Source organism: Leptonychotes weddellii, chromosome 8 (assembly GCF_054177405.1).
Source record: "Leptonychotes weddellii isolate Sample4059 chromosome 8, ASM5417740v2, whole genome shotgun sequence".
Taxonomy (NCBI): domain Eukaryota; kingdom Metazoa; phylum Chordata; class Mammalia; order Carnivora; family Phocidae; genus Leptonychotes; species Leptonychotes weddellii.
Genome location: NC_138376.1, coordinates 94,039,078 through 94,060,733, shown reverse-complemented (window position 1 = coordinate 94,060,733; position 21,656 = coordinate 94,039,078). Strand labels below are relative to the sequence as shown.

At 34.8% G+C, this 21,656-nt stretch overlaps 1 protein-coding gene across 15 annotated transcripts in view; it reads left to right on the top strand.

The window, feature by feature from the left end:
- Positions 1 to 21,656, top strand: part of TRDN (triadin) — a 373,567-nt gene that overhangs the window by 283,151 nt on the left and 68,760 nt on the right. For all 15 annotated transcript variants that reach the window (XR_014147926.1, XM_081828915.1, XM_081828916.1 and 12 more), the window contains one exon: positions 15,049 to 15,087. Coding sequence is in view for 14 of the 15 variants with exons in the window: in XM_081828915.1 (XP_081685041.1) it covers positions 15,049 to 15,087 (39 nt within the window). In the remaining variant the exon portion in view is untranslated. The remainder of the gene's footprint in view (positions 1 to 15,048; positions 15,088 to 21,656) is intronic.

Below are 21,656 nucleotides of genomic sequence, written 5' to 3'. Positions count from 1 at the left end.
ATGATACAGTAAAAGTCAAATAATTGAAAGAAAAACGAAAGCTGTAATCTATCTCAACTACATGAAGTTTTTTTTTTAGATTTTTTTTTTTTTTTAACAGAGAGAGAAACAGCGAGAGAGGGAACACAAGCAGGGAGCGTGGGAGAAGGAGAAGCAGGCTTCCCGCGGAGCAGGGAGCCCGATGTGGGACTCGATCCCAGTACCCTGGGATCATGACCTGAGCTGAAGGCAGACGCTTAACGACTGAGCCACCCAGGCGCCCCTCAACTACATGAAGTTTTTTAATAGGATATTTATATAAACCCCATTTTAGTACTAAGATGATGTATATAAAATAATTTGAGTAATCTTGGAAGATTATTGTAGTCAGAATTCAATATCATGGACTTGATAATATTTTATTTTATTTCTAAAGATTTATTTATTTATTTGAGAAAGAGAGAGAGAGAGCATGTGTGGAAGGGCAGAAAGGACAGAGGAAGATGGAGAGAGTCTTAAGCAGACTCCATGCTGAGCGCAGAGCTCGAGTTGGGGCTCAGTCTCACGACCCTGAGATCACGACCTGAGCTGAAACCAAGAGTCAGATGCTTAGCCGACTGTACCACCCAGGAGCCCCAACCTGATAATATTTTAGAAGGTAATAATACAATTCAAAATCACTTCAACATATTGGAAGCTAGGTTCAATAGAAATGAGTGTAAGGAATTCAATTTGGGACAAAATCAAATTGTATAGGTTTAAGAGAAAAACACGGCACAAAAGCAGCATAGAAGAATTTTGCCTTAAAGAATTCCTCAAGTGAATATGAATAAAAAATTCAGCACTAGAATTTGAAAATATGAATTATACCGCTAAGAGTGACAATAATAGTTCACATCACCATTGCTCTTTACTCTATTTCGAATGATTTTGAGCCTCATGGCCTTGTATGGTGTGTAGTTGATTAAAAATTTTCCCATTTTAAAAGTGTAAAAAAAAAAACAACCATACTTTACATGTTTACATACTCCACAAGCACTTTAGTAGATATTTTCTACTAAAATAACCAAGACAAAAATCATTACATTTTCTATTTGCTCATTCACCCTTCTGTGTTTTTAATTTTCTGATTTTTCTCCAATCCTTTCATTATCTCCTTTTGGGCTATTTTCACAAAGTGCAAAGTGATTGTCCTTATTTCAGAATATCATATTTGATTCCAAATATTCTTCATTGCACTTAAGACTTTTTTTTGTAGTAAGGTAGGTGCTTGGAGGGGGGCCTTAATGCTTTCTTTATGGAAGTTTCTTAGTTACAAAGAATGACCACCAGGAAGTGAGAATTCCTGTGAATCTATTTTGGAAGAACATAAAGTATTTTGTTCAAGCACAGCCCAGTGGAAAACTGGTACATAGCAGTTGTGTTAAATCTGGTTTAGCCCTTTAGAAGAACTACTCCAGATGAACTGCCTGATCTGAGGACATCTGTGTTTGAGGTTTCCCACTTCCCATTAACTCTTCTATAAAGATTCTTATTTTTGTGTCCAGCTGATCGGTTGTATATATTTGATCTAAACAAAACAAAATAAACAATAAGTACAACTTTGGTTTATACCAGGCAAAGTCAGAAAGTTTTAGCTTGTCCATCCATCTATCTCTTTCTCTCACTTCAGTTGCCATGTAACATGACATAATTTAACATGATATCATAAAAGTAGCTGAAAACACCAATTTTCTCTTTTTGCATACTTATTTTTTTTTAAACATTTTTTTTAAAGATTTTATTTATTTATTCATGAGAGACACAGAGAGAGAGAGAGGCAGAGGGAGAAGCAGGCTCCCAAGGAGCAGGGAGCCCGGTGCGGGACTCGACCCCAGGACGCTGGGATCATGACCTGAGCCGAAGGCAGACGCTTAACCATCTGAGCCACCCAGGCGCCCTGCATACTTATTTTTTATATTAGGAATTAATAATCTTCAATTTCATATTTGCATGAAAAAATACAGTTTTTAGCTACTTCTGCCTCATAAAATTTGGAGGGTAGCTTCATGTGACATTAAAGATAAGGGTCAATCATTTAATTTGATATGAAAAAGTAAAAGCTCTTCTGGTAATTAAAATTATTTAAGCATCAAATCATAGACAAAAACCAAGTGGTCAGCTACTTAATTCTAAATATTTGCTTATAAAATTAAGCTAGACTCACAATTTTGCTGTATTTTCTCAAAGAAGTTTATAGATCATATTAAACAGACTCAAATATGTGGATTATATACAATAATATATTTAGAATAATAAATAAGGTTACAGTTATAGCATTTAGAAAGTAGTACTATAAAAATCCATATATTTTATCATTTATATTAATCAAAGTAATATTTCTTCAACAAATAGCCAAGTAGACGGTGAAAACAAATAAAGACTTTGATGGTAAATCTGTAAATAATTTTATTCTGCCACAACTTCTTTTAAATCATAGAAATCACTATGGAACCAAGAATATCTTGACTAATTTTCCAAGTCATCATTTGTGATAGTCCCTCTTATTGTACTTTTTAAATTGGTGTTTAATATGTGTAAGTCCTAAGGTTGGTTTAATATTTGTTGTTGTTGCCTTAGCAAACTCTCAATAGTTGTTGCAAATTAATATTGAAATGAAAAGTAAATTTAAAGAAATGACTGCAGGACAACCCCTCACATGACTTCAAACATTAATTTTTTTGCTGATAAACTTTTCATCACTTATAATGGAATAGAAAGTAGGGGAAATATTCAGACAACTTATTTTCACCTGCATTTTTCTTTTGTGTTTTTCCTCAATTAATGACTCTTCAATATTTTTCAAAACATTTATTGAGTCCCTACTATGTTTAACAAACTGGTTGGTTGGTTGGTTGGTTGGTTGGTGGCTTTTTTAGGCACTGTGTTTGATGCTGCAAATCTTAAATGATACAAGTCTCCAATTGCACCGAATTAACTTAAGAGGCAGACATATAGGTACAAAATAAAATCCAGATGCTGAGAATCCTTTCACAATGTGTACATATATTAAATCACCATGATGTACACTTTAAATATCTATCAATTTTATGTGTCACTTATACTGTAATAATGCTGAAATAAAAATAAAATAAAATGGAGTAAAATAAAATAAAATCCACTGGAGATAAGTAAAATAAGAATTATACCCAATGCTATAAAACTATAGAGAAAAAGCAACTTTAAAGCAAAGAATGCACATCTCATATTTAAACAGAGATACATTGTAATATAAAATATAACAAGTGGAACATGCCTTTATATATAGTTTTTCCCTTCTGGACACTTGTCATTTTGCTCAAGAGTCAAAGAACAATATGTGTAAATGATAATATATGAACAGAACGGATTTAATTAAGAACAGAACAGTCAACTTAATAGTTTGTAAAAACTACTCTATGACATAAAGATGTCTTAAGAGGTAGCCTTTAGCTATTTTAGGGAAGTTACTAGCACTAGTCTTATGAGATGCCAGTTTTCTCATTAATCAAATTCTGCCACTATATTCTACAAATTCTATGAAATTTTAGTTACATAGGTGAATCTTATTTGTGTCTGTGTTTCCCCTTTCAGTAATAAAAAATCTGATTAGAGTGATTTTTAACAAATAAGGAGTTTGTTTTGGGCAACAAGGTGACCAAGGGGAGGAAGACTAGGGTGGAAAATTGTTCAAGGAGGTTGTCAAGAATCCAGGTTTCTGGCTTCACCTTCCTTCCAACTTTGCCACCATTAGCTTGTGTCTTTGGTCTTAAGGATGGCAAGTTTGCTGCAGAACATCTAGGTATTTTACAAGTATTCTTGCCAGGAACAGGACAAAGATTCAAAACCTTTTCCTCACAAGGCTTTGTCTATTTGGGAAGGAAAGCCTATTTCAGGGAATTTTTGTCCACACCTTTCTGGCCATAACTGCTTCACAATGGCTAATCCAACTCCAAGAAAATTTGGGAATTCTTGTACTTCATTTTCCAGCCCCTGTATTAGAGGAAGGAGAGGGAAAAAGTGTGAGAATAGATGTTGAGTGAACCAGCCTACATCAGCCACAACAGGCAATATATGAATATAATTTCTTTTTAAAATATATGAACATTGTGATGAAATTAGAGTCCCCTGTGAGTACTACCAAGATTGTTCTTTAATATTTTTTCACTTGACAATATATCTTGAATTTTATCGTATTAGTATACAGAAAATACAATGGTAACCAAATATTGGGTTTCAGCTTTCATAGAAGTCTAACAGAAGGTGATGAATATTAAGGGGGGGAAATCACACAAATAAATGAACACCTATAAAACCGAGAGAAATCCTTTGACAGAAGGAGCACAGTACTATGAGTATAGGGCATAGAAAAATCTGACTTAGGTTGGGGAATGAAGGAATGTTTCCCAGTGGAACAACCTTTGATCCAAGGTGTGAATGATGAGTAGGAATTTTAACCAGTGAAGAAATTGAGAATAGGAGAGAGCAAGGAGTAAAGAGGTGTTTCAACACAGTCAAATTTCTTGTGAAGGAGGACAGTGTTATGGAAGTGTAGAAAGTGTTAGCAAGAGAGGCACAAAACAAAGATAAGAGATAAGCAGAATTTTGAAGACCAGGAATAGGCAAACTGTTTCATGGGCCAAATCTGGAACATGAGATAAGAATGCTTGTACATTTTTAAATGGTTGAAAAAAATCAAAAGAAGAATAATATTTGGGGGCACTTAAAACATGTAGGAAATTCAAATTTCAGTATCTATAAATAATATTTTATCAGAGTACAAATAGACTCATTCATTTGTGTTTTGTCTGTAGCAGTTTGTGCCCTAATAATGGAGTTGAGTAGCTACAACAGAGATCAAATGGCTTGTAAAACTAAAATATTTACCATGTGGTATTTTATAGAAAAAGTTTGCCAACCCCCGCTCTAAGCCATATTGAGGATTTTGGTATTTAGTTTAAGGGCAGTGGACGTACACAAAAGTATTTTATACATGTTTGAGTGTATAGGGGACGAGGGTTGCATTCTGTAATTGCCACTATGGCAGTGGGTTGGAGAAGGGCAGAATGGGATTCAAGAAGACCAATTAAGAGGGGCACCTGGGTGGTTCAGTCGTTAAGCGTCTGCCTTCGGCTCAGGTCATGGTCCCAGGGTCCTGGGATCGAGCCCCGCATCGGGCTCCCTGCTCCGCGGGAAGCCTGCTTCTCCCTCTCCCACTCCCCCTGCTTGTGTTCCCTCTCTCGCTGTGTTTCTCTCTGTCAAATAAATAAATAAAAATTAAAAAAAAAAAAAAAAGAAGACCAATTAAGATGCTACCGGTAGTATCTAGGCGAGTGCTTATGGTACCTTGACCTGGGATGGTTGCAGGTGAAATGGAGAGAAGAGGACGTTTTTGACAAATATAATATTTAATAAGATTTCTATTTTATACAACTAAATGTTTGGTGACACCACTGAGATGCAACACCAGAAAGGGATAAGCTTAGGATAAATCATAAGTCTGGCTTGCAACATGCTGAGTTTGGGGTGCTTATAGGACATCCAAGTAGAAATGCAGAGTTGGAAGCTGACTATCTGAGCATGAGGTTCAGAAAAGGAAATCAGGTTAAAGATAGACTTGTGGGGTATGTTTGCCAGTGTACGGAGTTTGAAGGCGTGGGCGTGCATGGATGAGTGATGGAAAGAGTCAAGGTGAGAAGAGTAAAGTTCTGAGTGAAGTTAGTGAAGAGTACATTTAAAACTGAATCTTGAGGAACCCAGAACATTCTTTTTAGCATGAATACAACCAGGCATCTTGAGGGCCAATACTAGTAATCTATTTGCCCTGCGTTTTATTTTCTAAAAGTTGGTATTTTGTGCATTTTCAGTTGTCACTAGTTTTTAAGTCTTATTCTGAAGGTTCCAATGTAGATTCTACAAACATTACTTAAACACTGATTTATCCACATACAGACCTGCAGGGAAAAGCTTGACAGTTTGTTGAAGAGTAGTATTATATACTCTGCTTTTATGAGAAACAATCAAAAGCAGTTGGTCTCAGAGATTTATCCCAAAGAGCACCTTTTAGAATATGTTAACTAAATGTGTGTCAGTCAGAACGTAACCAATGTTCCTAAACTGCTGCATTATCTAGTGACCACAGATAGTCTGATGTCCAATGCCTGACATAAAAAGAATCAAGTTTTCTTCTGAAAAGTTCTAGTTTTAATGTTATTTATTGTTCTAATTCTCTAAACTGACATTACAAGGATTTATTTTGTCTTTTGTAACTAATCATTCCTAATAAGCAAATACAACTAAGCTATATAGTTGATTCACCATTCTGAATATAAAAAGTTTTTCTAATAACATTGCAATTCACAAATATCATCTTTGCTTATATCATTGTCATCCTCTAAGAAATATTAGAGCTTCCTGTGATAATGTTTTTAAAATCTAACAGTTGACCTAGCATACTTGATTTCATAATCAGCATTAGTATTTTAAATTTTGTGTAATTTTTTTCCTGTTTTTCTTTGTGTGACTTGATTCTGATTTAATTCTTGGCATGATTTAATTCTGCTTTGAGTTATTTCAGGGAGAAAATATTATGACTATCATGTTAACAGTGAAGAAATTGATGCAAAAAGATTAAAGGATTATCTAAGGTTTCTATGCTGGATTAGCTACCTAGTATCAGACTTAAATACACCTAAAAATAATCTTACTTTCCTTTGTTCTTCAATATTGGAATAAATTAGCAAGACTTATCCTAATGTGGTATCAAAGTTGTTTTTTTCCCCATAACAATTTTTTGTGTTTGGTAGGATTGGAGAAAAGTTACAGAGAATTTGTTGATTAAAAAAAGACCAGTTAGATTCAAAAGCATAAAATGTCCATAGGTACCTTTACAAATCCATGATTACTCACTTCTTGAAGAATTCTTTAAGTGCAAATTGAACGAGTAATTGTAGCTCTGTCACTCTAAGCAGCAACTTACAGACTAATACTTTTCTTGTTGTGCCCATCACACCAAAATGCCAAGTTGATAGAATGGAAAGGGGTTATGTGTTCGTAAGAAAAGCAGTTGAGGTTGCCAGAATTTTCTCTCTTGTAATCATTGGCTTTACAAAATTAATGTATCCAAGCACTGTGAATTTTTATTTTCTCCCTCCAAAACATTAATGCACAATGATAATATATATACAACTATATGTATATGAAATATATAAATAGTTACAAAGGTAAAGCCCCAAGATTCCTTCCTTGGTATTCTTTCCATTTAAACTCTCATTAAAAGGGTCAAAGTAGCAAGAGAAAATGAATCACTGTCCTTTTGCATACTCACTTTTGTTGTCACTCCAAGCTGCCTTATGCAAATATTCTAATATGCTTCTCTCCTTGAGGGGAGTTTTTTTTTAAATGTAACAGTAAGGTTTTTTTTTCATTTTTCCTGCATTCTTTTCTCACATAAGGTCATGCATTATTTTTACATATTCGAGTGAGATATAGGATGATCCATACTTAAACCTGTGACCTTTTATTAACTTCACTGATTATTCTCACTTCAAGTTAAAGAAAATGAATGTTAGTGCCCAGAGAAACAAGGAGGACTCTAGTTAAAGACAGACTCTCCCTTTGATAAGGAGAAACCAAAGAATGTCTACTTACTTACCTTGACTATTGATTGTTACACAACTTTCTGAACCTATTGAATGGTTTAAAGTCAACTGGCTCATTACCTAAAATATATTCAACCAGCCAACCTGCCATCTTCAAATAACATCACAGGACGCTGTTCTGACTGACTATTCTTTGTACAACTGATAGGTGCAGCCTTTTCCAATTATTCCTTACTTGTTTCAGTGTGTACTCTTCACAATGGGAAACTCCAGGAAGGAAAGAATAATGAGGCACACATAGGGAGGCATCAAAGAAAGAGAAGATAAAGGCAGAGTGACACTATCAGAAACACAGTACATTGTATTTAGCATATACAAAAGACAAAAAATCACGAAAATGAAATGATGACAGAATGAGGCAGGAAAGATGTATGCGTTGATTCTGTGCTTCAGAGAATGCCCTTTGGCTCATTTTGTATCTTTAGTGTCCACTCAGCAAACTTCCCTTGTGAGCATCAAACTCCTTGGGAATCTTGCCAGAGAAGGATTGCAGAATCAGGACTTAAGACATAAAGCATTGAGTCAGGCATTAAATGCTGGCATTACGAACTGGAACTGTTTGAGAACTATGCCTACAGAAGTTTTTAAAGCATACCTGTTTTTTGTTGTCGACCTAATGGAAATGAGAGGTGAGAGAGAGAGACAGACACAGAGAGAATATGCGTGTGGGAGCATGTGGTTTACATGTAGGCATACGTGTTATGAAAAAAGCCTCACTCAGTAGCTGGGGACTCTAGCTTAGCTTTAAAACAACCAGTTACAAGGGCACCTGGGTAGCTCAGTTGGTTAAGCACCTTTGGCTTGGGTCATGATCCCAGGGTCCTGGGATTGAGCCCCTTGTCGGGCTCTCTGCTCAGTGGGGAGTCTGCTTCTTCCTCTCTCTCTCTCTCTTTCTCTTTCTCAAATGAATAAATAAATAAATAAAAATCTTTTTTTTATTGACATATAATGTATTATTTGTTTCAGGGGTACAGGTCTGTGATTCATCAGTCTTACACAATTCACAGCGCTTACCATAGTACCTACTCTCCCCAATGTCCATCACCCAGCCACCCCATCCCTCCCACCCCCCACCACTCCAGCAACCCTCAGTTTGTTTCCTGAGATTAAGAGTCTCTTATGGTTTGTCTCCCTCTCCGGTTTCGTCTTGTTTCATTTTTCCCTCCTTCCCCTATGATCCTCTGTCTTGTTTCTCAAATTCCTCATATCAGTAAGATCATATGATACTTGTCTTTCTCTGATTGACTTATAAATCTTTTTAAAAAATAAAATAACGAGCTATAAACTAGTTAATTCATTTACTCTGGATAATTATATCTGACCAGGGCAAATTAAATATAAAAATCTAAAGATAATGTGCAGCAGTGTTGAATGTGGGTGAGTCTGTTCAAATGGGCTTTTCCACCTACGTAAGGCTTTAGTTAATGGGACAGGGATTCCACCTCATATTTTGGTCTAAACCACCTAAAACTGAAGCTTATAAATTTGATTTTCCTGGCATCTTGAAACCACATTTTTACGTTATTTTGTGTCAGTAACAATTTTTGATTGTTGGTATAATAGTCTGGGGATATTTTAGGTGCTATGTTTCCAAAGATGAGCAAGATAAAATCCCCGTCCAAGAAAATCTCACAATACTTGAAAATGAGGGCTGGAAAAGAGGAAGAGTGAAGTGGTCTCCAGTGGTGCCTGAGACCAGATATATCAGATTTTTTTATCCAATCTATGGACATCTGCTATTTAGATATCAGTACCTGAGAACTCGGGAAATATTTATTAAATTATTGGGTCTAATTGTAGCCACAAATACATCAGCTAATTATCATTTTCCACTTCATAAGGTGAGAAAATGAAAATTTAGTTTGATGCCTCTCATTAGGTCATTTGGTTAGTAAAAGAAGGGAATAAATTTCAAACCAAGGGATTTTTTGTCCAGTCAGTTTATGTCTGTCTGTTTTTGTCCAACTACAGTACAAAATGATCTCTGCAAGCCCTTAATTTGGATGAGATTGCATAATTACTTGAGAATGCCATCACCTTGCACCTGGATTATGCATGGAGGATTCATCAATTTATAAACAAAAATGATACTGATTTAGAAACTCAGGCAGGAAAAATGGAAGCATAGAGAATGCATAATGTTTCAAAACCATCTGGACATGGTTAAAAAAAGAGGAAGGAAAACATCAAATAGCCCATAGGATATTGAAGTAAAGAAATGCAGACACAGATAAGATGAGAAGACATGGAGAAGATGATGCCAAGGTGTTGGTTCTCTATGTGACATCACCCGAACTTGGAACAGTATTTTCTTTTGGAGGTCTATGAACTGAAGAAGTTCCAAGTCAAATCTAAAGGTAGTCAGGTTTTTTTTCCTTTCTCACAATTGTGTTTACCTGGACCACAAAGTAATGTGTCCACAGCAGATGAAATCAAATGCTACCTATCAAAACAGATTGAGTGTGCAAAAACAATTCCTCTCAAGACATGAAAAAACATGAATTCAGTGAGAGTTTTCCAAAATCCCAATTCTTGAAGCCAAGCTACTTGGAATGATAGTAGTTCTCCATCCCACCCCATAAAGCCTCATATAAAAAACAAAATGTGAAAGTGTGTGGGTGTGTGTGTGGGTGTGCTTTACATATAAATTATTTTTAAGTGATATAATGAGAACCACAGTGAAATTGTCTAAATGTGTATGTGTGTGCACTAGTAGCAGATTTTCATCAAAAAATGCAAATGATTACTCAAATGATGTGAAAATCGTGGGTTTAGAATAAATTTATGAAAGCTACCTTTTAGTTAAATATTTATTTACTTATTTTTTATTATGTTACATTAATCACCATACGTCATTAGTTTCTGATGTAGTGTTTCATGATTCATTGTTTGCATTGTTTTATTCAAAAGTATTTTTTATTTCAAATATATTTTATTTAACAGTATGGTAGAAAAATATAAGAAACATCATTTAAAATATCAATAGACTAGCATGCACTATTTGCTTTGTATCTGATGCTGTTCCAAATGCTTCATGTAGTGTTCAATTTAATTTTTATAGCATCTTTTTTTTTTTATTATTGGTGTAAACACTGAAGCACTGAAAGTGACTTGCTCAGGTCCCACAGGCACCTGAGGTGGATTTGGGATGCATGCCTGGCAATATGCCTTGTGTCCTTAGCCACCATGCTTTCCAGACTCCCTCAGACCAAAACCCACAAACATGTTTTACAAAAATAGATTTGGTGACTTGCTTTTAAATGTAAAACTTCCCATGCCATTGAACATGGAATACTACTCCAGGAGTATATGAGACAGTGATCAATTTTCTATCAGTGCTCAATCTATTGATTTAGTTTAACCAGCTGGATTTAGGAAACTCATTTATACAACATGAGTTAATGACTGAAGAAAATAGAAACTTCAGTGGCTATGTAGTTTATGCCAATTATAATACTAATAACTCTGTTAGTAGTTTGTCTACATAATATAATCTAGGTAAATACAACCAACCTATAAGATGTAGAAGGTGACTTACTGTATAGTTTTTATGTATGAAATGTTTGAAAGCTTTTCATTCTATCTGTAGTAATAGCAGTTACAGCTATTTGCTTATGAGTGCTTAAGGCTCTCAAGTCAGGAAAAAATCAGTATTCAAAGACCAGTTTTGCCCCTTAGTAGGGAAAATGTACATAGACAAATTATGAAGCCTCAGTATTGTTATCTCTAATGTGGATGTAATAGTGGTATTTACCTTATAGGAGAGGTATGTGAGGATTATATAATTTCTTCATTTGTGCAACAAATATTTACTGATTCTTATTCTACACAAAGCAGTGATCTAGGCATGATGATTCAGCAGAGAAAATAAAAATTCATCTCAAGACTCATGAAGTTTATATTCTGGGATAGGAGAGCAAATAAACACACAAACCTTTATTATTACATAAATAAAATATAAATAATGCATATGCATATAGTACACTTATTTAGTGAGTGCCATGAGGAAAGTATCATTGGCTGCAAAAGCTAATTATTATTATTATTTATTTTACATATAAGGTCTCTATGTATTGAAAAGCAAATATGAAAATGATAACAAAATAAAGTGGAAAAAGAAAAATCGATGATATTCAGCTTTTCCTTAAAAATATTTAAAATTGAGACATTCTTTTTTTAAAAGATTTACTTATTTATTTGAGAGAGAGAGAGAGAGAGAGCAGGGGGAAGGGCAGAGAGAGAGGGAGAAAGAGAATCCCAAGCAGACTCTGCTTGGCGCGTGGAGCCCTACCGGGGGCTGGATCCCACAACACTGACATCATGACCTGAGCAGCAACCAAGAGTGGGACGCTTGACTGAGCCACCCAGGGACCCTTAAAATAGAGACATTCTTAAAAGAACGTTGATTCTTGGGACCTATATATTGTGTAGATTTCTTTCTTTTGATTTCATGAAGATAAAACAGAGATTCCTAAACAGAGTTGATCTCCACGATGCCCTTCTCTGACTCAAGCACATACATGCTGAAGTGTTGCCTGGTCTGCTCTACTTGAGAGCATAGTGTTGATGACATTGAAAAATCATTAATGAAGCTCCCCTCCCCAGGCCCATCAGCAATTTACATTTCATAAATGAAATCAACAGCCTGGAAAAGTCAGTGCTGCACATGAAATGACAGGCTGTCTGCCTCAACTACTCAGCGTGACGATTTCTTGATTCCGTGTCTCTGCAACGCTTGCATGTGGAGCCCAAAATAAAGGGCTCAAGTGACAAATGTTTATGAAAATCAGATATTTTGTTATTATACAATAATAATCAATGGTAAAAAAAATTCTAACAGTAAAGATTGGGTGAAAATAAAAATTCCCATTCCCTCTTTCTGGCCTCCAGGTCCCAATCTCCAGCACTAACCACTGTCCTTAGTTTCCTGAAACTTCTCAAAAAAGACTTTTGACTAAATTTAAATATACACATATATTTTTATTTATAATATGTATATTTTATTTATATATACATATAGTTGCCATTTTCATATGACTAGGAACAGACATCTATATGTGACTCAATGAAGCCTTTTGAGTAAACTTAAATATAAATACATATATTATATTTATATGACCAGGAACAGGCATCTATATGTGAGTCAAAAATTAAAGTCTTAACCTTCAGTAGTAACACCATCTATAAAATGAAGGCACAGAGCTCTGAATAAGCAAGAAGTCTAATAAAAGTGATGCTCACCTTAGAAAATCCTTTGACAATAATCTCACATAGCAATTCCTGCCTTGCCTCTTCAAGAATAAAGACCTAACTCTGTAAAGAAACAAAGAAAATTGCCATGCAATTTAAGTTTATGAGCATAATTTTAAAATAATTAAGCTCTTTCTATACATCACTTATAATTCTCCTTAATTTTACAACATTATTTTCTCCATTGTAGGAATGACAAAATTGAGATTTAGAGTTTTAAGTAATACCCAAGGTCACAAAACTTAGTAAGTGAGCTTGCTCTTAAAGCCAGATGATATGATCCAAAGCTTCTTTTTACACTTCCCATGAACTCATAACGTGTGAGATCACGCTGTAAATGCTGTTTGCACAATACCACAAATCAATAGTTCCATCATAGTACAAGGGTCCATGGGCACATGCGTGTTGGACAGCGCACGTTCATAAGAGTGCCTGTAAAATTCTGTGTACAAGATAAAAGTTGGTTCTGGTTGTACTGTACTCATAAAAATATTCTCAACAACTTTTATTTTTTTCAGAAGATCTCTTGACCAACATTAAGACTAAGATAATTCCATTTCAAGATTACAACGACAGTGTGACTGAGGGGGAGAGAGGCATGTGTAGAGTGGGAAGCAAAGCTCTTTCAAAGAGATAGCTCTACTTGATGAGCAACATGTTTGTGAACGTCATCCCAGGACACTGAAATATTGTTTCTAGTTCTGGAAGCATGAGATGAATCAATTTCTTCTAGGACTACAGATGCACCAGAGGGAGCATTTGGTCTTTCTATATTCACCATTTTGTTCACTTATTCATCCTATAATATTTATCGATCATATACCACGTGCCAAATATGTGAACAAATGCTGATATTTGAGTAGTGAACAAGACACAGTCATTGCTCTTGTGGAGATTAAAATCTGAAAAGGGGATACAGACAATAAATAAAGTAAAAAATTACATAACAAAATTTTATATAACATTAAGGCACATGGGAAGTATTAAGATAGTGTGTGCCCTACCCAATTCAGCAAATGTGCTAACTAAAAAGAGAAGAATGTGTGCCAGGGAGTGCTGAAGTGCAGTAATAGCAGTAATATCACTTTTTACAGGATATGCATTCAAGTATTATAGGAAGTAGAGTGTGAATGTCTATGTAATTCTCTACTATATAAAATTCTGCTGTTAAACAAATGAGGGTTTTTTTCTTTTTTGGTAACTCCAGAAAATGAGACTCTATTAGGCTAGAACTCAAATAAAGCCTGGTAGCACTATCTCTGATAACATAGACTGTACATAAAAAGTATCCCAACCATGAGATAAGATTTCTGCTGTTGGAAGGAAAAATTTTAACTTACTGGAACCCTTTCATTAATCAAAACAAGACTTTATGCCAAGAAAGGAGAACTATAAGACCTAGACAAAACTGTTTAAACAAGAGGAAAAACTGGGAAACATGAAAATATAGTCAACCATTACCTTGGTTGGGATGATATCATGAATATTACTTAGTTTATAAAACTATGTGTTTATCCTATACTGATATTAAGTTAGAATGCAGTTTCTAGACAAAATCCATTTCCTAAGACAATGAGAAATCAAAATACTTCATTCTAATAAAGTTTTATATTATTATACTAAACTTAAGTCAATTTAATTTATCTTATAAAAGTAATAACAAATACTAATAAAAACAAGAATTAGACCAATTTGAAATTATTAAATCAACCACCAGGTGGCGCTCCATGAATTGAGCGTATACAGTCAAAAATAATAAATTGCTTGAATTGGTTAAATTAGGAAAAATTACCACACTTTTTCCCCCCAAGCGGTTTTTATTAATTTTTTATTTGTATTACTTAGAGAACTTCTGAATCATAAAAAAGGGCTCTTATTAAAGACAAGATGCCAAATTACTTAGTATGTTTAGTATGAAATTTTTTAGCAAACTGGATTTTAAAATCAAAGTCATTTTGCTTAAGTTACTTTATAATTTACTAAGAACACATGTTTAATTGCATATTGATAAAAGTATGTAACTAAAATCGAAATTGAGAACAGATGAGAAAAATCTATTGAAACTGATGCATATGGTTTTTTCAAATGCTGATTTTTTTCCTGTTTGTTTGTATTTGTGTATGTCTATGCTTTACCCCAGAACGTGAAATTAAAAAAGATGAAAAGATTCCCAAAGCAGGTAAGGACACTTTGTAAGATTACACATAAATAGATGTTCTGATTGTTATGAACAAGGCTAGTTTTATAATCAAAGATGGGTAGGGCCGTGAGATGCTCAAAACATTGAAAAAATACTGATGTACCCATCCCATATATTTTAAGGGCAATAAGCTATAAACGTAAAGGTATGTTAAAGTTAAAATAGATTCTGTGTTTCATGGGTAAGGTCATAAAAGCTCTGGAACTATTATCATATCCTGGTCCTTATTCATCTAATGGGTAATTGAGCACTGTTTACAAAGTGCTGAGGGGACAATGTGAATTTCAGTTCTGGCTTCAGCCAGATCATGACAAATACTTGAAATTTATTCTTACGTTCATTGAGCCTTATGAAATCACCTATATTCAACCACTTTTTTACCACAAAAACAGTGGTTTCATATGGGTCAACCTAATAGATCCAACCACTTTTTCCCTACTAATTAAATAGGCAAATATTCTCTGGAATGGTAATCCATTGCCTCGTTGGTCATTGTTTTGAAAATTGGAATACTCTGAAAATAGAATTTCTGAAAACAGGTTCTGTGAGGGAGGAAGACAAGAGATTAGCTGGGCAGTCTTAAGACAGGCGTTAACAGAAGAAGAAACATCATAGAATATGGTGCAGAAAAATAAAACTAAAAATTCCAATTAGTAATGACAATCTTCCTAGCGCTAACCCTATTCCAAATATTTTTTATCTATATGAAGATGTTTATATGTCTATATCTACGTATGCAAAAGAAGTTTATATCTGAATCTACCCATACAGTGAAAGTTCTATGTACACACAGACATACATATCATTAGTCTTAAAATATTTGTATATACTCATTTTTACAAAGTTTAACTTATACGTAAGTAATACTTGTTTTACCCTTCTATGTATATATTAAATATTAACTTGAATTAGTGTCACTCCTTTTGAAAGTAGTATTAACATAGCACAAGAAATTCATTGTTTTTTAGTGAAAAAACAGCGGTTTTGAGTAACTTTATGAAATATGAAAGCCTGCATTCTCTGGAAGATAAATGGAAAAAAGTGACCAATTTTACACAGTGAGAAAAATGCATAATAGAGATATGATATATTGAGTCTCAACATCAAAACTTATAACTGAGCTTTAGATATATTGACAGAAAATGGGAAACTATATATAAAAATTGCTCTATTGCTGTTAGCACTCTTACTGGTGTCAGTGAAAGATTGCTGATCAAATAAAAGGTACACGATGTTACTCCTTCCTGTAAGCATAACACTGTATTTGATGCTTTATTTTACTGTTGGTATGTAATGGGAAAAGTAATATGCACTATAAATTTCCTATTATTAGTTTGCATTAAATATTTATGTCTATTTTTATGTTATATTTATTTTTAACTTCCTAAAAGGAAAGAGAAATCAGCATTAATGGCATATGTTATATAATCAATCAACAATTTATTGAAAACATATATTATGCTAAATATCACTGCCATATGTTCAGGATTGTGCTTGGTGATGCAAAACTTACAAACAAGTGATAAGGTATTATTTCCGTCCCAAGAGCATATAATCAAGGACATAGACACGAACTATCAAATGATGGCTACAAGACAATTATATTAGTGATGGGTGCTCTAGAAGTCTCGAGGGAGGAGCCACCCTGTGGTCTTATCAGTCAGGGAAAACCTTAGGGAGATGATGGATTTAAGCCAGGATTTTAGGAATATGCAAGAGCAACTGAGACAGGGAGATGATTATACAACATGGTGGAAGCAACGCTAGCTTTAGAGTAGAAAGACATGAATTTGACTCTTTTTGCCATTTGCTAGGGATGTGACTTTACTTAAATTACTTAACATTTCTGAGCTTCAATTTCTTTATCTATCAAATGAAGATCATCATAACAAGCCAGCAGGGTTATTAAAAGAAATCAATTTAATGTTTGACATTTGGTTCAGCTTCAGTACATGGTAGCTCTATCGAGGAGTTAGCTTAGGGGCAGGATGAGCATGCTGTTAGCAGGAGACTGCGAGGAAAGGACCAAAGACCAAAGCAGATGGTAGGCACCGAATGAGGAACAGAAGGTGGCAAGACTGCAACTGTGGCATGTAGCCAAAGGAGGGTGGTTCTGGAAATCCAGGAAAAGGGGATTAGGAGGCCAAAGTGAAAAGTCTGAATTCTTAGAATGTGAATCAGAAGAAGAGAGTAATATCATAGGGCATATAATGGTGTGTGGAGTGAAATCCTATAGAAAGAATTTTCAGTCAGGGATTTGACTCAAGAGTGTTTTCCAATAATCTAAGTATTAAAGATGGGAGAAAATAGGTAAAAGGAAAAATACATAAAAGTTAAATCATAAGTAAAGATGGGAGAAATTGGTTCAGAGAAGAAGCAATGAGGAAGTGAATTTTGTTTATTTTCAAGATTATTTATAGCCACGACTACAGTGTGGAATTACTAGGAATTAAGTTTTTAAGAAACACAGAACTTAGCAACCCACTGAAAATACTAAAAGCATCTTGTTATATATTCTTTCAGTTACATGAAATCATACACTTTAAAAACACAGTCATACTCTCTGTATTGCACTATCGCTGCTTCTGTAACTGTCAAGCTGTTTCACAGGAAAAGAACAGGCATTGATGACATTAGCTATACTGAACTCCAAGGTCTCAAGCATGAAAGGATGAGAAGGTGATCAAATGTAGAGGTTGCAAAGGCAGCGCAGGTGGGTGGATGCTAGTGGGACATGCACACAGAGATATGCTAGCGACCCTAGGAAATTGGGAGCATTCACTTGGGATCCTCAGACTAGGTTTGGTATATGTGAGTTTAGACATTTAGAGTTCAGAGGCAAAGGAGAAAAGGAGTTGTTTGAGAAAAAGTAACACGGAGAGGGGAATGAAGGGAATGAAAGACAGCTTCTTGGAAAAATAGAAGTGGGTTACCTGGAAGACCAGGAAATACAGTGTCTCAGCATCCCAAAACAGGGACCCTTTTGAGAACACGTGGAAAAGTCAGCAGTACGAACGTCTCAGAAAGGTCATCAGACATGATGACTGAGAAAAAGCCATTATATTTGAAAAAAACCTGTCATTTTGTGACCTTTTGGAGAGCATTTTCAGTAGACTGGTGGAAGTAGAAACAGTTTAGCGGAATTAACAAAGGGACTCACCAGTAAGTAGGGGCAGAGCACAAACTACTTTTTCCATGAGTTTGTTATTAAAGGGAGGCAAAATATTTTATTTCAGCAGGGAGAATCAATGAAACATGTTTGTTGTTCTCATGTTGGTGATAATCCAGCAGAGTATTCCAGGGAAAGGAAGAGCAAGAAATCCAGAGGGAGATACTGATTAGGAGAGAACTGTCCCAGATTTGAGAGAAGTTGGGACACTCTAGGTGGAAGGAATTAGCTTAATTATGAGGAAGAACAAAATACCCCTGAGCTTTGAGGGAATAATGAAAGGGGAGATTAAATTAAAGTTGACCATATATGAAGGAGGACACTCCCGCAGAATGATCTTTTCTCCTAAAATCTTTGTGTGAAGGTGACCACTAACATGTTTGTTGCCAAAACCAGGGGATGGTTTTCTTACTTCATATTATACAGACTCCTATACAATATTTGACCATGTTTAATGTTTCTCATATCCAAACCTCCCCCCTCCAAAAAAAACCAAAAAAACTTTCTTTGGCAAAAACTAAACCATTCAACCCAAACTGTTAAAAATAAAACAACAACAAAAAATGACTACATTTTTAAATACTGGAGCAACATTTATAATGATTTATTTTTGACATGGCATATTATTAGCCACGAAATTCCTTTGTCTTTTACCCGCCAATGAAAATGATGGCAAATGGGACATGCATTTCATTAGGTAATTGAAGAATAGCTAAGTGTTCTTTTTGGGAAGCAATGGATATTAATTATAAGTGGTAATATAATTAAAAACAAAAAAGACTTGCATAAGTAATAAGCAAAAAATTATTTTTCTTACTTATCAAGAATATTAATATTCATAAACTCTTTGGAGTTCCATACCTGTATTTCTAACTGTCTAACAAACATTTCCACTTGGTTATTCTGCCTACATGTCACTTTAAGATTGAACTCAACAGCTCCTCCATTGTCTTTTTGTTGTTAGTGTTTTTGTTCCTTATCTCAAGAAATGGAACTCACGAGCCACCATTCAGTTACATTGACTTAAACTTCTGAGTCATTTGCAGGTTCTCCTTCTCTTTTAGAACCCAGTGTCCGCTAGGTATCAAGTTATGTATCTCCAAAATCTGTGCTCCCCACTTTTTTTTTCTCTCCTGGTAAGAACATAGTTTTAGCTCTCATCATCTCTTGCCTCAATAGAAAAGCAAACCGATGACTTAACCCTCCTGTTTCCAACACACACCTGTGCTAGTTATCTTTTCTAAATGAGTATCTGCAGGGAACAGAGATAGATTCATTACCACTACATTGTACTGCCCCCACCGTATTTCCTCCCATGGTCTCCTTTCGTCTAATCCACCACGACCACCTCTCCTCCTGCACCCACACAGACATTTTAAAAAGATTACCAGATCTGTGGAATTTTGTCTATTCAAAATTGTCTTTGAATATTTTTCCTTCACTTCAGGTCCAGGTTAAAAGCATCTTACCTATAAACCTTGCCTCCAATCTTGGCAGCTTACTTTCCCACCCGCCACTATCCTCTATCTATAAACACACACCATGAGTTCTCCAGCCTTGGTCTCTTTACATACGTTTTCCTCTACCATATGATCTGGTATCCATAATTATTGAAAGGGTTTCTTCTAACTTTGTATCTAAGCTCCTATATTATCTCTGCTGTGAGCTGTTTAGTCTTCTCTAATTTCTGAGACAGGAAATCATTCAAAAGCCACCATAGCCACAGCATGTTGACAAAATTATCCTTATGGAAAGAAAGGCATTGGTTAATATTTTTTAAAATATATTTTTGACATATGTCTCTGTTTTTGTGATGTAGGACATGCAGAGGCAGTTTTTTAAATGTAAAAGACTAATGGAGGAAAGATGATCTAGAAGGAGGGGCTCTAAGACAATAGAAGTGGAGTGATTTACAATAAATCTCTTAAGTGCTGAATCTCTTTTTCTTTACCACCAACAAAACATCTCATGTCAATCTAACAGACTTATTGTGAGACTCATATGACATTATATATGTGAAGGTATTTTCAAATCTATGAAAAGAGAAAAATATAAGAGTTTATAATCTATACCCTTGCTATTTCAAGTGTGGTCCTCAAAACAACAGTGACATCACCTGGTTGCCTGTTAGAAATACAGAATCTTGGGTCTTATCAATAACTGATGAGTAAGAATTTGGATTTTAACAAGATACCCAAGTCACTAGTATGTAAGTAAAAATTTGAGATGTACTATTATAGATTTCATAGGCATCTATTGCTGCTCTTGTATCCAGGGAAGAAAAACATTAAACTTCTCTCTTACCAAAAACTTGGCTAATTTGGAGTGGAGTTATATTTTTGGATGGTTGCTTTCTGACTAGCAGTGAGATCCTCACAATTACTGAACACTGGTTGACATCGTCCATCTGCTGTCTCACTTGATGGGTGATTTCTGGACTTGATCATCTGAGAAATGGTTGAGGAAACAGCTATTTCTTTCTTATGACATAGCATAGGCAAACAAGCACTGGACATATCTGTGCACTCATTTGAGCTTAAAAGGAATAAATAAACCTGTATTTTGCTAGCAGAATATGTATGTCAAGAATAAGCTGTCTGTATATTTTACCAGCTGGCTAAGATTGACACAATAGGTGAATGATTTAGCCAAAGAAAAGCAGTATGAACTCATACCTATCAGTCATCAAAGTATCTTTGGCTCATATCACTCAAAGAACTTGCTTCTAATTGGTTACTCTATTCAATTTATGTCTGTCATCATATAAACTAAATGCATTGCAATAACTATCTTAAATTTGCTATAGTGGTCCTATAAAAGTATATATATTTGTATATATATATATACTTTATTAACTGGATCTTTTGACAAGAAAAAAATGTATTCTCTCTCTCTTTTCCTTCTCCCTCTCTTTCTCCTCCCAACTACCCCACACACCACTTAAATAGTATATACATCTTTAATTTAACCAGAAAGCATATGCAGGGCTCCTATAAATTGTAGAAATAAATAAATCTCAATTTAATTAACTGAACTAAATTATGATAGGATCAAAGGCTCAGTTTAGTTCAATAAATACTTTACTGAATTTCTACATGTATTTAAAAGTGTGCTAGGTTTTGAGGATATAAAGATGAATGTCTTAAATTCTCTAGAAATATTTTATATCAAGGCAGAGATCATTAAATAAAGAGCTAATAGTAACAAAAATAAATAAATAAAATCAAACAAACAAATAGGAAAAAGTTGTGCAGAGTGTGCTTTCTGAACACAGTGGAAAGTTACATTTCTCCAGCCTATCGGTTCAGGGAAATATTCCCAAAGGAGAGGATATATGAATAGTCTCAGAAGGTGGGTGAAGATAAGCCAGGTGAAGAAA